The sequence below is a fragment of the Hippopotamus amphibius genome, chromosome 17 (genome assembly GCF_030028045.1).
Source record: "Hippopotamus amphibius kiboko isolate mHipAmp2 chromosome 17, mHipAmp2.hap2, whole genome shotgun sequence".
NCBI classification, from domain to species: domain Eukaryota; kingdom Metazoa; phylum Chordata; class Mammalia; order Artiodactyla; family Hippopotamidae; genus Hippopotamus; species Hippopotamus amphibius.
The window spans coordinates 50,904,221-50,920,573 of record NC_080202.1 but is presented as its reverse complement, the minus strand read 5'-3'; the positions used below and the strand labels follow the sequence as shown (position 1 = coordinate 50,920,573).

General features: G+C 37.3%; 1 protein-coding gene across 1 annotated transcript in view; it reads left to right on the top strand.

Moving 5' to 3' along the window:
- The window catches only part of LOC130839628 (integrin beta-3-like), a 192,402-nt gene that overhangs the window by 153,370 nt on the left and 22,679 nt on the right, over positions 1–16,353 (top strand). The window contains exons 13-14 of the mRNA XM_057713858.1: positions 9,516–9,620; positions 15,923–16,027. Coding sequence (XP_057569841.1) covers positions 9,516–9,620; positions 15,923–16,027 — 210 coding nt within the window. The remainder of the gene's footprint in view (positions 1–9,515; positions 9,621–15,922; positions 16,028–16,353) is intronic.

The following is a 16,353-nucleotide window of genomic DNA, read 5'->3' as shown; positions in this document are numbered from 1 at the left end:
CGTATATTGAAGAATCCTTGCATCCCAGGGATAAACCCCACTTGATCGTGGTGTATGATTTTTTTAATGTGCTGTTGCAGTCTGTTAGCTAGTATTTTGTTGAGGATCTTTGCATCTATATTCATCAGTGATATTGGTCTGTAGTTTTCTTTTTTTGTGACATCTTTGCCTGGTTTTGGTATCAGGGTGATGGTAGCCTCATAGAATGAGTTTGGGAGTGCTCTGCCTTCTGCAATATTTTGTAAGAGTTTGAGAAGGATAGGTGTTAACTCTTCTCGAAATGTTTGATAGAATTCGCCTGTGAATCCATCTGGTCCTGGGCTTTTGTGTGTTGGGAGATTTTTAATCACTGCCTCAATTTCTGTACTTGTGATTGGTCTGTTCATGGTTTCTATTTCTTCCTGGTTCAGTCTTGGAAGATTGTATTTTTCTAAGAATGTATCCATTTCTTCCAGGTTATCCAATTGATTGGCATATAGTTGCTTGTAGTAGTCTCTCATGATGTTTTGTATTTCTGAGGTGTCCGTTGTGACTTCTCCTTTTTCATTTCTAATTCTGTTGATTTGCATCTTCTCCCTTTTTTTCTTGATGAGTCTGGCTAATGGTTTATCAATTTTGTTAATCTTCTCAAAGAACCAGCTTTTAGTTTTATTTATTTTTCTTATGGTTTCTTTCCTTTCTTTTTCATTTATTTCTGCTCTGATCTTTATGATTTCTTTCCTTCTGCTCACTTTGGGGTTTCTTTGTTCTTCTTTCTCTTGTTGTTTGAGATGTAAGGTTAGGTTGTTTATTCGATCATTTTCTTGTTTCTTAAGGTAGGACTGTATTGCTATAAACTTCCCTCTTAGAACTGCTTTTGCTGCGTCCCATAGGTTTTGGGTTGTTGTGTTTTCGTTGTCATTTGTTTCTAGATATTTTTTGATTTCCTCTTTGATTTCTGTAGTGATTCCTTGGTTGTTTAAGAGTGAATTGTTTAGCCTCCATGTGTTTGTATTTTTTTCAGTTTTTTTCCTGTAATTGATATCTAGTCTCATGGCGTTGTGGTCTGAGAAGATGCTTGATATGATTTCAATTTTCTTGAATTTGCTGAGGTTTGATTTGTGACCCAAGATGTGATCTATCCTGGAAAATGTTCCGTGTGCACTTGAGAAGAACGTGTAGTCTGTCGTTTTTGGATGGAATGTCCTATAAATATCAATGAAGTCGAGATGGTCTAATGTGTCATTTAAAGCTTGTGTGTCTTTACTGATTTTCTGTTTGGATGATCTGTCCATTGATGTAAGTGGGGTGTTCAAGTCTCCCACTATAATTGTGTTACTGTCGATGTCCCCTTTTATAGCTGTTAGCATTTGCCTTATGTATTGAGGTGCTCCTATATTGGGGGCATAGATATTTACCATTGTGATATGTTCTTCTTGGATGGATCCCTTGATCATTATGTAGTGCCCTTCCTTGTCTCTTTTAATAGTCTTTACTTTCAAGTCTAATTTGTCTGATATGAGTATTGCTACTCCAGCTTTCTTTTGACTTCCATTTGCATGGAATATCTTTTTCCATCCCTTCACTTTCAGTCTATATGTATCCCTTGGTCTGAAGTGGGTTTCTTGGAGGCAGCATATAGAAGGGTCTTGTTTTTGTATCCATTCAGCCAGTCTGTGTCTTTTGGTTGGAGCATTTAATCCATTTACATTTAAAGTGATTATTGACATGTGTGTTCCAATTACCATTTTCTTAATTGTTTTGGGTTTGTATTTGTAGGTGTTTTCCTTTTCTTGTGTTTCCTACTTAGAGAAGTTCCTTTAGCACTTGTTGTAAGGTTGGTTTGGTGGTGCTGCATTCTCTTAACTTTTGCTTGTCTGGAAAGCTTTTGATTTCTCCCTCAAATCTGAATGAGATTCTTGCTGGGTAGAGTATTCTTGGCTGTAGGTTTCTCTCTTTCAGGACTTTCAGTATACCCTGCCATTCCCTTCTGGCCTGCGGAGTTTCTGTCGAAAGGTCAGCTGTTATCCTGATGGGTTTTCCCTTATATGTTGTTTGTTGCTTTTCTCTTGCTGCTTTTAATATTTTTTCTTTGTGTTTAATTGTCGTTAGTTTGATTAATATGTGTCTTGGTGTATTTCTCCTTGGGTTTATTCTGTATGGGACTCTCTGTGCTTCTTGGACTTGGTTCATTATTTCCTTTCCCATGTTGGGGAAGTTTTCCACTATAACCTCTTCAAATATTTTCTCAGACCCTTTCTTGTTTTCTTCTTCTTCTGGGATGCCTATAATTCGAATGTTGGTATGTTTAAGGTTATCACTGAGGTCTCTGAGGCTGTCTTCTAGTCTTTTTATTTTTTTTTCTTTTTCCTGCTCTGTGGCGTTTATTTCTCCCATTCTATCTTCCAACTCACTTATTCGTTCTTCTGCCTCAGTCATTCTGCTGGTTATAGCATCTAGAGTATTTTTAATTTCAGTTATTTTGTTATCCATTGCTGTTTGTTTTTCTGAGTTCTTATGAACTGTTTCTTGTACTTTCTCTATTTTGTTATCGAGATTTTGTATCATTTTTACTATCATTACTCTAAATTCTTTTTCAGGCATTTTCCCTATTTCCTCCTCATTTATTTGGTCTTGTGGGTTTTTTTCCTGCTCCTTTGCCTGCATGGTGTTTCTTTGTTTCCTCATGGTTGTCCAAGCTTTTGGGGTTGCTTGTCCTGGTGATAGAGGTGTTTATAGAAGACTGTCCAAGCCTCAGACTAATGTCCAAGTATTGGATTAGACGAATATTCAGTCTAGGAAACACATACATGTATAAGACACACAATTATTGAATCCGTTAGGACATAAGGCTCTAGAAAGACCTGACAGAACCCCAGTGTGCTATCAGATATTCAAAGAGAAACCCAGCAGAAATTGACAACTGAAACAGAACAAATCAGAGACAAAAGCAAAAGCAAACAAACAACAAATAACACCCTACACATACAAACATCAATCCAGGGAGATTTTGTAAGCTAGGATCAAATATAGAAATGAGCTGGAGTACCACCAGAGAGAATGGAGATTCTCAGAATGTAATTAGACAACTGTACTAAGAACTAAGATAAAGACAAAAGCCTAATATTAATACCAAGGCAGTGCATCATCTGGAGAATAGAGCAAGGAGTCTGAGCAGACCGATAGTGTTGCTTATAAGTATGTTAAGATAAAATACACTTAAAATGGCTGGAAGAAAGGGGAACACAAGAGCGTAATGTGGTTGGAAATATGCAAAGAAAAAGAAAGGAATAGAAGTGTATAAAAGAAAGGGATGAAAGGAAAGTATGAAAGATATTTTGTCCGTACTACCAAAAACTTAGCTAGATATAGAAGTATATAAAAAGGCAAAAAAAAAAAAAAAAAAGAGTAAAAAATATCCTTAAAAAATTATGTTGTAAAACTTGTAGATCCCTTAGGGCTAAGATCGTATTTAATAAATCAAAAAAAAAAAAAAAAAGAGAGAGAGAAAGGAAAAAAAAAAAAAAATCCAGAACTGATCCCAGAATGGACCAGTTCAATAGGTATTGATACTACTATTTCTGTTTCCTTAGCGTCTCAGCTGTAAGTGTCCTTCTCCTTGCCTTGGGTTTTTTTTTTTTGCGTTATTCTGTGACCAGCAGAGGTTCCTTTATTGTTCGTCTGTAAGCCTCGGTGTGTGGGGAGGGAGAGGGTGCAATAGTGGCTCCTTCTCCTGGGAGTGAGTGAGCAGTGGCACACTGTTGCTTCAGTCAGGCTTGGAGGTGCCTGTTGCAGAGGGCGCTGGTGGCTCAGGCGTACACAGAAAGTCTTAGAGTTGGGCCTCTCTCGGGGTTTTTTCTTTTTGATGCTGGTTTTTTTTTTTTCTCTCAGCAGCCTCCCTGCTGCTGGCGTTGCAAGGAGTTTTAATCTAGCCCCGCCCGAGTGCCTGAGGGTGCTTGTTATCCCTGAGGCCTTAGGTGGCCCGCAGGCGTCTCTCCACTGCCTGTTGCAGAGGCACCAAAAGAGAGGGAGAGGCTATGCGCGCGGCTCCTCCCCGCCGCCCGGGAGCCTGCAGCCTCCAGCCGCCATCATGGCCGGGCAGCTCTCAGGGACCGGCACTCCTCTCCGCGGACCTCCTCCCTCCCGTCCTCTCGGTCCGTCACCCTACCGGCAACAATGTTTCTCACCCTGAACCAGCTCTCCGGATCCCACGCTCCCGCTCCTGGACCCTCCGTTCAGCCGCGGATCGATGTCTCGGTCCGGGAACGCTGAGCTGCGCTGCGGACCCTCCGTATGTTTCTCACTCCCTCCCGTCTGCCACAGCTCCGCCGCTTCACCCTCTTTGAGCCCTCGTAGATGCCTCCCTACCGGCTATGTCGGGCTCCCCGCAGCCCTTTCTGGTGTCGGAGGCCGTCTGCTGGTGTTCAGCCGGTTCTCTGTGGGAATGACTGCGTCCCTCCGTGCATTCCCAATGCATCTGTGGAGAGGGATGCACTCCACGTCTCTCTACTTCGCCGCCATCTTTTTCTCCCTCTGTATTTTTTTAAATGAGAATTTCCAGAACTGTTTGCATTTGATATCAAAAAAAGAGGGGGGATTGGAAGGAATCATGCAATTTTACCTTACGAGGTAATCCCAACTGTATTTTATTTATAGAATAACCTGTCCCTTCAGTCACTAACCCAATATTAGGAAAAGGAAGTGCCTGTTCTTGCTGTTGATTTTTATGAGAAGATATCCTAAGACTGCACAGGGTTATTTGGGAAAGTAAAATGGATAGGAAAATCCTAGAAGGGAAAAATTGAGAAGTTAAGGAGAGGCAAAAAGAATTAAGATACATGTGTTTCAGCATAGGAGAGTACCAGCAGTAACTCCCTGAGGTGCCAGGGAGCCATATTCAGAATTTTCTCTACTCGATATTGGGGGTTTTGTTTGTTTGTTTTTGGTTATTTGTCATTCAGTTAGGCTTTTTCTGTTGTAAATTATGATGTCTTTCTTTCCAAAATTAAGACTTTGGTGATGCCTTAATTTCTCATTGGAGTGGTCTGATTTGTGTCTTTCTTACAGCTGATGGAAAGGTGTACCTGAATAGGTTGATGGATGGTGTGAAAACCCTTAAAGGTGAGTGACAAGTATAATGAAAAAGCAGATGAGTTGAAATATATGTGTTTTGCATTCTCTAAATTTAGACTCTTGTCCCCATATATTTCTGTGTATAAAACCATATTAATGTTTTCTTCAAAGATTGTCTCTGTATATACTATACCAAATAATCACTTGTTTTTTCCACCTTGAGATTTAAGTGGAAATTCACATGAAACCAGGACCATTGAATGGCTTTACCGTTAGCAAAATGGTAAGCTGAAAAAATATCTCATATCTTTTTTGTAAGGTGAGAAGGAAAATTACCTATATAGTTCCAGATTCTGAGTCCATGGAGGAAAAGTTTTCTTTGAAAATTCCTAATCGTGGGACCATATTCACATGAGTTCTAGTTCACATTTATACTTCTTACAAGACCCATGAACCCACAAGCCAAAAAAATTAACAAAAAGTACCAAGATTGTAATAACCCTCGTGTTTGAGGAACTTACTCCCTTATAATGGTTAAGAAGAGTTTTAAAACTCTTCTTAAAATTAGCTTGAAATTAAAAAATTACAACAGATGTGAAAAAAATCCATCTTTAGTGAATGTCAGTACACGTCATAAATAATAAAACTTCATATGATATAAAGACTTCATATGATACAAATATTATATATACACTATAAAATAAGTATGCTTTAAATGATTAAATGCATAAAACAAGAATGGAAATAATTTTAAAATAGAAAGATTGATTTGAGAAGGGCCCCAAAAGATTTGGAAATGAAAAGTCTAGCCAGAGAACTTTTAAGTGAAATAGATTCATTAAATTGCATATTATACATGGTTGAAGAGAAAAGTGTGTAACTGGAATAAAACTCTGAAAAAATTACTGAGACTGCAGTATAGAGACAAAGATAAAAACTAAGAAAAAGGGGAATTAGAAGAAATGAGGATTACAGTGAGCGATCTGCACATTTTTTCCAATAGTAGTACAAAGAGCTAATAGAGAGAATGAAGGAAAATAACAATTTGAAGACATAATATTTCATGATTATTAGAAGACATGATCCTGAAATATAGGAAACTTAACGAATCCTAAAAAAGTTATATGGTCTAGTATGTGGTATATACTGGAAAATGTTCCATATGTACTTGAAAAGAATGTGTATCTTTTCTTGTTGGGTAAAGTGTTTTATAAATGTCTGTTAGGTCAAGTCAGTTAATAGTGTTGTTCAAGTCATATTCTTGCTGGTTTCCAGCTAGTTTTTTTCTGTCAGCTACTGAGATTGAGGTATTGGAGTTCAGCTATTACTATGAATTGTCTCCTTTCAATTCTTTCAGTTTTAGTTTTGTTTACTATGGAGCTCTGTTGTTAGATGGCATAGGTTTATAATTCTCTCCTCCTGCTAAATTTACCCTTGTATTATCATAAAATGTCTCTTCTTCTCTCTAGCAACAATTTTTGTCTTAAAATTGATTTTGCCTGATATTAGTATAGCCACTCCAGCTCTCTTCTGGTTACTGCTTGCATGCACATTTTTTTGTCATTTTACTTTTAAACTATTTGTGTTTTTATATCTAAAGCATGTCTCTTAAAGACAGGGTGTGGTTGGATCATATTTTTAAATTAATTCTATCAATACAATATTTGTCTTTTTATTCAAACGTTAGGCCATTTGCATTTAATATAACATTTTTTACATTTGCTTTTGTTGTCCATTCTTCCAACCAGCCACATTTGCCTTCTTTACTTCCTAGAACATGTCAACCACATTTCTACTTCAGAGCATGTGCTCTCGTTGTCTACTTTTCCAGGAACTCACTTCCCTCAGATATACGTATTGATTTCTCCTTTGTAAAATTCAGGTGTCTCTTTAAATATCACTTCCTCAATGGTGAACATGCATCTAAAACGCAGCCCCCACCCCCCACTCAGAAGAGAGTCACACTTCTCTTTAACTTGAATATATTTTCTTTGCCCTTTCTTTTATACATGTTTACTTATGTGTATTTTCAATGTCTTTTGCCTGGAATGTAAGCTCCACGAGATAGGCACTTTCTTCTGTTCTTTGTTGAATTCTCAATGCTTGTGACATAGTTGATTCTTACAAAATAGTTATTGAAAAAATAAGGAAACCACAAAAAAAGACTTACAAATTGTACTACATTAAAAAATTAAAATTTCTGCATTACAAAATACACCGTATACAAAGTAAAAAAAAATCAAGCCACAAAGTCACGGAAGATTTACATTGCATAAAACCAGCCAGCAAGTAGTTTCTAGAATACATGAAACATTCCCACAGATCAGTATGAACAATCCAAACAAAAAGTATTGAAGTAGGGAAGTATAAAGGCAATTGACAAAAGAAGTTTATGGGAGGCCAATCACTTATGAAAGGCACTTCACCTCACTGGTAATCATGGAAATCTAAGTTGAAACAACTAAAATACCACTTCACACATCAGATTCAACACATTGTAAAAGTCAAACAATACCAAAGTTGAAAGGATATGAACCAATGGGAACTTTCATGCACTGCTGGAAGTAATGTAAATTGCTTTACTGCTTTCAGAAGTAATTAGGGAAAAGCACAAGAAATCAAAGATGTGCATGTTACACTCTGGTAATTCTTCTCCTGAGGATATAACTGACTCTCATCCTTGTTGACAAGAAGACATACAAGAGTGTACATTACAACACTGTAATGGCAAAAAAATTGGAAACAACGTAATTGTTCATCTACAGGAGAACAGAACAGAAGAAGAAACAGTAGTTTGACTGAATGAAGCAGAACTGCATGTTTCAACATGGACAAATCTAAAAAGTAAAAAAAGAAAAAGAATTGAAAGAAAAATGCAAGTAGTGAAAGGGAACTCACATTACATGATTTTTGTATAAACAAAGTTCTGTAAAACCATTTAACACATGCATGTAAAACATGCATGAGATTTATAAACATTTTATATGTCAGTAGGTCTCCCTCGGGAAGCTGGGAGAAGAATGGGGACGATGAGGGATTCAGAGGACATTTTTGTTAGATCCAATGTGTTTAAGAAGCTGGGTGAGATACACAGGCATCAGTGATGTCATCATAAAAATTTATATCCCTGTAGTACATAATTTAACAAAAATGTGAGAGGAATTATTAGAAAGCATTCAGTAAACTAGAGAAGAGAGAAAGGGGGAAAAAAACTCTTTTGCTACTCAACTCTGACTCCACTCTCAATCCTTCACTTTTGGTCACCAAAAGTATATGTGTTTTTCCCAACTAAGCAGTTCTCCACTTCTCTGTAGACACCAACCAGGTGTCCTGCAATTGAGTTCAATTCTGACACAATGTAACCTTTGAGTCCAAAGATTAAGGGCTCAGACCCACAAGACTGCTCCCCCTATTCCAGATGCCAGTTGCAAATCTAGGGGGTCACTTGTGCTTCTTATCGGCTAGCTGTAAATCAGAGGGTCCAACAGCCCTCTCCTTGGGTTCTATAATTTGCTAGAATGCCTCATAGAACTCAGGATAGCAGTTTATGTGCTAAATTTCCAGAATATTATGAAAGGATACAACTGCGGAATAGCCAGATGAAAGCGATGCACAGGGCAAGGTATATGAAATGGGGCACAGAGCTTCTGTGCCCTCTCTGCCCTCCAGGCACCTCCATGTGTTCTCCAACCTGGAAGCTCTCCAAACTCCTCCAGCTGGATTTTTTTATGGAGACTCCGTTGTGTGGCATTATTGATGGAGTCCTTGGCTGCTGGTGATTAACTCAACCTCCAATGCCTCTTCTCTCCTCAGAGATTTGAGAATAGGGCTGAAGTTCCAATCATATGGTTTGTTCCCCTGGCAACCAGCCCCCCTTTACCGTGGTTATCTGGGGGCTTTCCAGAAATGACCTAATTAACATAAACTCAGGTGTGGTTGGAAGGGGCTTTCTAAGAATAATAAAAGACATTCCTTTCACCTTTATTGATCTGAAACTATTTTAGGAACTGAGGACAAAAGACCAAATATTATAACAGAAGATGCTCCCATCACTTTTATCACTTAGGAAATTACAAGAGTTTTAGGAGTTGTGTGCCAGGAGCAGGGATGAAGACCAAACATATATTTCTTATCATAAATCATAATGTCACAAGAGACCATCTGGTTAGTTCAGGAAACAAGAATAGCATCTTCCTGTTGGCAGCGGTATGTGACTTTTGTTTTCTCCATTCCCGTAAATGGTCTAGAAGTTATGCCATAATATTTAAAAGCTAATTATATAAACTATTCCCTCCAAAAAAGCTCAAGGCAAGAAATTCTAATTCCACTTTTCATTACTGACCCTCTTTGTACAACTAAACGTACTTCATTGTGAGCCAGTATCTATAACACACAGTAATTCATTGCTTTGGTCGCATTCTGAGTTGATTCAGTTTTGCTTATATTCCTCTCTTTTTCCCAAGGAGGGATCGTTGATGTCCATAAACTGGACACGGTTTTGCAAAACATGGGAATGAAACTTACAAAATCGGAAAGTAAAGACTTGATAAAGAACCTGCCTGTTGATGGTGAGCATTTACATTTTTTGCACTGTTGAAGATAACCCGAGATGTGAGTGCCTGTAAAATCAGTTCTGAGAAAAAGTTTACTTGCCATTAAGAAGACATTTATAAAAGCTTAGAAACAAACTCAAAAAGAAAATAAGATATTCTCTTTCATCATTTTATTAACATATGTCAGCAACTCCTTTAATTTTGGATCTAGAGGAATCATGAAAGTGTAGACAGGACTGTTATTAGGATTATAAAAAGTGAGGGAAAAGAAAAGCAATTGGGGGCAAAGTTGCACGAAAACAGTCTGGAAATAGGTTAATGCATAAAATAGAGAAAAGAGTAAATCAAAGGTGGGAAAGTATTGACGTGAGGGACGTATTTCTTAGCTGTATGATAATGCTCACTCCATTTCTCAGAGTCATGGGTCATCAAATATGCAGGTCATTATGTATGAAATGCTTCCCTATTTCCCTATTAGCATAAAATCTCACATTCCTAAGCCAGACTCCATGATCCAAGAACTGTATTCTTAGGTTTACCCCTTTATGATCTAGAAATAAACTCTGAAATACAGTTAAAACTGAATTAGGGCTGAAGTGCTTTGGATCAATGAAAATATTATTCTAAGTGAAAGAAGCCAATCACAAAACACCACATATTGTATAATTCAGTCTACGTGAGATGTCCAGATTTGGCAAACCTATAGACAGAGAATAGACAATATTCCCTGGGACTGGGGATGGTGGAGGGGGACGGTGACTAGGTTAATGGTTCGGGGTGACAAAAATGTTTTAGTGTTAAATTGTTGGAATGTAGCTCAGGTCTCTGTGCACATACTAAGAAACATGCAACTGTACATTTTAAACTTCACCATAGTATGTGAAAAATATTCACAACCGTTCAATAAATCTGCTAAAGAGTTAATAATGGCCTACTTGAGTTTTTAGATAGAGGAGAAAAAAAATTCGTCTCAGCCTAAATTGAGTAACACTGTAGACAATTCATACTTCCTTCTGGCCACTTTCTGTTATTCACAAGTGATCAGTAAAAACCATTAAGTTATTGGGAATGTTTTTAAACTATGATCTCTGATATTGTTATTTAGTTTCTCAATAACATGAAATTTCTGTCTAAATGTTTTTCACCCACAGTTATGCAAAAATAAGTAATATTTATTCAAGAGAACTTTTTTTTTTACCTAAGAAAGAAATATATCGGAGCTTGTATAATATCCCCAATTTCTGAGTTAATTCTACCTCTGTAACATGCTTTCATTTTAATGTATATTTTAAATTGATTTTTACAAATACAGCTGTTGAGCTTCCCCTTTATAAAATATGCTAGTTTACTTTATGCAGAACAAAGGATTAAGAAACTGGGCAAAGTCCAGAACTTCTAAGTATCAACTCCTTTTATAGGATATAATTTCTAAAATTCAAAGTGAAACTTTAATATGTAGTACATGCAAGTTGTAAATCATGTTCCTTGTGCTTGATGAAAACAGGAGAGAGTTTTCTAAGAAATAGGTGCCATGAAACCAACCACCTGCTGGGAAAAGAGAATTCTGTATCTCAGGCTTGACTGTTGGAGATTTAATTTCCTATTGCACAATGAATCAAAGCTCTAGTCATAATATTCTAGAACTTCTGCCTCATGATAGCAGTAAATATGTAGGATAAAACTGTAGCAAGAAGAAATCGTTTTATTTCTTTTTTATTTTGAATTTTATATCTATGTTTGACTTACATGTCTCCTTAAAAGTTGATCAGAAGGTTGAAATGAAAAACTTAATGGATTTATTGAAAGCTATTATTGAGTAGCAACTTACTATAAAACTATTTTAAATTATTAAATGTCTTCTCAATTTACCCAAATTGGCACATTTTGTCTCATGTTACTTTTTTGTCAAGTATTTCCTCTTATAGTCTTTTTTTTTTTTTTTTAAGGTAGGCTTTGCTGGCTTCTCAGAAAATTCTTTTTAAAAAAAAATTTATTTACTTATTTATTTTTAGTTGTGTTGGGTCTTCATTGCTGCATATGGGCTTTCTCTAGTTGTGGCGAGTGGGGCTACTCTTCTTTGCAGTGCACAGGCTTCTCATTGTGGTGGGTTCTCGTTGCAGAACATGGGCCCTAGAGCATGTGGGCTTCAGTAATTGAGGCATGTGGGCTCAGTAGTTGTGGCACACAGGCTCTAGAGCACAGGCTCAGTAGTTGTGGCACATGGGCTTAGTTGCTCTGTGACATGTGGGATCTTCCTGGACCAGGGCTCGAACCCGTGTCCCCTGCATTGGCAGGCGGATTTTTAACCACTGTGCCACCAGGGAAGACCCTCCTCTTATAGTCTTATTTGACCTTACCTCTTATCTAGCTTTAACAATACAATTAAAATTCTGTATTTTGGCAAGCAATTTGGAGGAAATATTTTTAATAAATCAATAATATGATTTGCTTGAAAAAATTCAAACACCCCATTACTTGATAGGCATAGCAAATAGCAAGCTAGAGCTTTAATAAGAAGGGAATCAGGATTAATCCTCAACATATACAAGCAGCTCATGCAGCTCAATATCAAAAAAAACCAAACAACCCAATCCAGAAATGGGCAGAAGATCTGAATAGACATTTCTCCAAAGAAGACATACAGATGGCCAAGAGGCACATGAAAAATGCTCAGCATCACTAATTATTAGAGAAATGCAGGTCAAAGCCACAATGAGGTATCACCTCACACCGGTCGGAATGGCCATCATCAAAAAATCTAAAAACAACAAAAAATGCTGGAGAGGGTGTGGAGAAAAGGGAACCCTCCTGCACTGTTGGTGGGATTGTAAATTGATACAGCTGCTATGGAGAACAGTATGGAGGTTCCTTAAAAAACTAAAAATGGAATTACCATATGACCCAGCAATCCCACTACTGGGCATATACTCTGAGCAAACCATAATTCAAAACGATACATGTACCACAATGTTCATTCCACAGAACATGGAAGCAACCTAAATGTCTATCAACAGATGAATGGATAAAGAAGATGTGACACATATATACAATGGAATATTATTCATCCTCAAAAGGGAACAGAATTGAGTTATTTGTAGTGAGGTGGATGGACCTAGAGTCTGTCATACAAAGTGAGGTAAGTCAGAAAGAGAAAAACAAATATTGTATGCTAACTCATATATATGGAGTTAAAAAAAACAGTACTGATGAACCTAGTATCAGGGCGAGAATAAAGACACAGACATAGAGAAAGGACTTGAGAATGCTGGGAGGGAAGGGGAAGCTGGGATGAAGTGAGAGAGTAGCACTGACATATATACACTACCAAATGTAAAATAGAAGGCTAGTGGGAAGCTGCTGTATAGCACAGGGAGATCTACTCAATGCTGGGTGATGACCTAGAGCGGTGGGATAGGAAGAATGGGAGGGAGGCTCAAGAGGGAGAGGATATGAGGATATATGTATACATACAGCTGATTCACTTTGTTGTACAGCAGAAAGTGGCACAACATTGTAAAGCAATTATGCCCTAATAAAGATCTGAAGAAAAAAAAACCCGTAATTCAAGAAAAATTGGGGTGGGCGGGGGGAAGGAGGGGAAAAGGAAAAAAAAAAAGGAATCAAAATATTAGTGCCATTGTGAAGAGAATAATCACACAATTTAGACTCTCCCTTGCAATACTAATTTCCTATGCCAGAATTATAAATTTCCATTTTTCCAATTTTCTGGATAATCTTACAAGAAAACTTACTGCTCTGCTGCACAGATGCACACAAATCCATCACTAAGAGAGTATTTCTTTTATGACATTAAGGGACTGTTTTCTGTAACTTGTTCCCCTGTAATTCTGTGTAGTTGTATGTGTTTCACTATCCCATTTACTACTTCAAGTTGAAGACGATACCGCACAGGTAACAGTTTTTTCAGTACTTGGAATAATTAGATGCTCCCCCAAACTTTCAAACACTAATGGTCCTGTCTTTTGAAAGGGAAAAAAATTGATGCCAATGATCTGCTAAAAGTTCTGGGACGCATGGGAATCAAGCTCACTGAAAGAGAACTTGTGAGGCTGCAGCAAGCAATACCAACAGATGGTGAGCTGTATAAATGCCATTATAGCCTTTGCAGGGAGCTGGGTTTTGAGAGTTCATGTAAGCAATTCTAAAATGCTCTCTTTGTATTTCTTCTAAAAAGTGCTGAAAATGATTAGGAAAAGATAAATTCTTTGACTTAATGTGGGTGTCACCAAACTCTTCAACCATAAACTGCCTTCAGAGCTGATGCGATTGTAATGATGTTACCCATTCTGGCTACCGAGATGATATGAAGGAAAAAGGAAGGAAGCCAAGGGGAGTGAGAGACTAGTGAGAGGAAGAGGAATGAGAAGGAAAGGGAACCGAAAGGAGTCGTACCTATTTTCTGCATCGTGGAGTCTTCCTAGCAGTTTTTGCAGGTGCTAAACACTGTATACATTTTTGTCACCAAGACACTTTTCTTTTTCCTAAAATAATTTTTATTTGATGGGAAGATAGGACAGATTTCTCAGGGAAAGAATAAAAAAATCTCTTACTGGAATTATCCAATTGTTCAATACTGCCAGACACTGCCAGACAGTGTGGCTGTCTGTGTTCTTTTCTTCAGATATAAATTGTGCCTTTTTTTAATATAGCTGCTCGAATGGTGTATCAGAACAGATTGTTGGATGGTGTGAAGTCTCTAAAAGGCATTTAAGAGCATGATTAGCAGAAAAGTCTGCTAAATATCCACACACACACACACATCTGTACCACTAGGTTTTCAATCATGTCTACAGTACTGTATTTAGATTCCTTAATTCATTACACAGTACTTTGATATAATCACCCATGTTCATTCTATCTTGAATATTTCTAGTAGCACCCCCAAAGAATCATTTGAAATCTAATTTATACAGCAAATACTGTGGAGAACATTAGACAATTTTTCTGAGAATTTACCCAGCAACAATTTATAATACAAAGGATTTTGGAGTGATTTTTGATATAATCTTATTGCATGAATCAAGCTATTTTCTATAATATATTCTTTCCCAAAGGCCAGTTAACTTTTTTAATGTGGAAAAGAAGCATGGTATCATGGACGAGGTACCATGCTTTTTTACGTCTTCCTCCTCCTATCAGTCTTTAGAACAAGAGACAAGAAGGGAAAGAGGAAAGGTTACAGATTTTGCTGCTTAATATTTGATGAGATACATACATTACTAATAAGAAAAAATATCAAATTGTACGCTTTAAATATACGCAGTTTATTGTATGTCCAAAAATAGTGCTCTAACTTATTTACCACTTACATTTCCTTAAATATTTGAGTAAAATCAACCCTCTAGGAAGATGCACCACAAATCCCATGGCTTCCCAACTTACTGGCCTCTCAGCCTCAGTTTTAGGACTATCACTATAGGAGTTTAGGTAATGAGAGGAGGATACAACTTAATGTTTTCTGATCAAATGAATCTTCCAAGAGATAACATACTGCTGAGGATTATTGAGGAGGGTGGAGTGAGGAGGCAACAGAGAGAGTGAACGGGCCCACGTAAATGTACTCCGTTGAAGAGCCAAACGTTCTAAACTTAATAGTAAAGAAGCATTCATATTGTTTTCATTATGTCCCATGAAATTAAGTTAAACGCCACAAAATGAAAAATAAAATTTTGATGAGCAAAGTCTCTTGCAGGTGACCGTTGGCCTCTTGACATTCCAGACCCTTGGAAGAATGGCCGTCAGCAACATTCCTTGCAGGGCTTTGTGGTGAAGGTGCTGTCCATGACCCTCTTGCCTCTTAGAGAAATCGAACCCACTTTTATAACCTTTAGTACACTTTGTAGATGTTGCAGTAGCAGTACATTGGTGATCTAAAGCTCAAACTAGCACTCTCAGCTGATGCCGCCTTGACTTTGTTTTGGCAACAGATTTGTACACTATACTCCCATGGTTCCCATGAGGACAGTTCTACCATTTTCGTATTCCTTTGACCCCTCTTTTAACAGATGGTTATTACTTAATACTACAAGTAATAACTTTAAACACACAGTCATAACCCTTTCCCCCCAAGTAATGCTTCAACCTCAGAACATTTTTATCTAAGTTGTTTTTGGCATCATTTTAGGTGATCTGCTGAGCTAACCTTATGTGCCCATTAACTAATACAAATAAGTTGAACATTTAGATAAGTGTTATTTTTATCATACTAAAATGCACATAAGATAAAAATATATATATATATATTAATCTTTTGAAATCATTTTTTTTTCATGATTCTTTCGTGTTTGCTTCCTAAGGAGGAATGGTTAAAGTCAATAACCTAGACAGTGTTCTGGAAAACCTGGGGACTGAACTCACAGAAAAGGAACAAGAAGATCTGATAGAAAATCTTCCACTTGATGGTAAGCATTGTAGATGACCATGGGTGTTAGGAAGGAATACACACTTATGGGCTTGTGTAAGAGAATATATATTAACTAGTGATATTTGGTATACCAAAAAAAAAAAAAAGCATTTTGCCAAAGATACAAATAAGCCAGTCCTAATTTAAGAACAGAGCATGTATTATTTAGCATAAACTAAATTTTTATTTAAAACAAACCTCAAAATCTGTCATGTTTAATTATTTCTCCCATAAAAGTCTGAGGTGGGAGTCTTTTTGGTTGTTGGGCAGTGGCTTTTCTCCATTCAGTGATGTAGGGGGTCCACGTTCCTTCCATCTTGAATT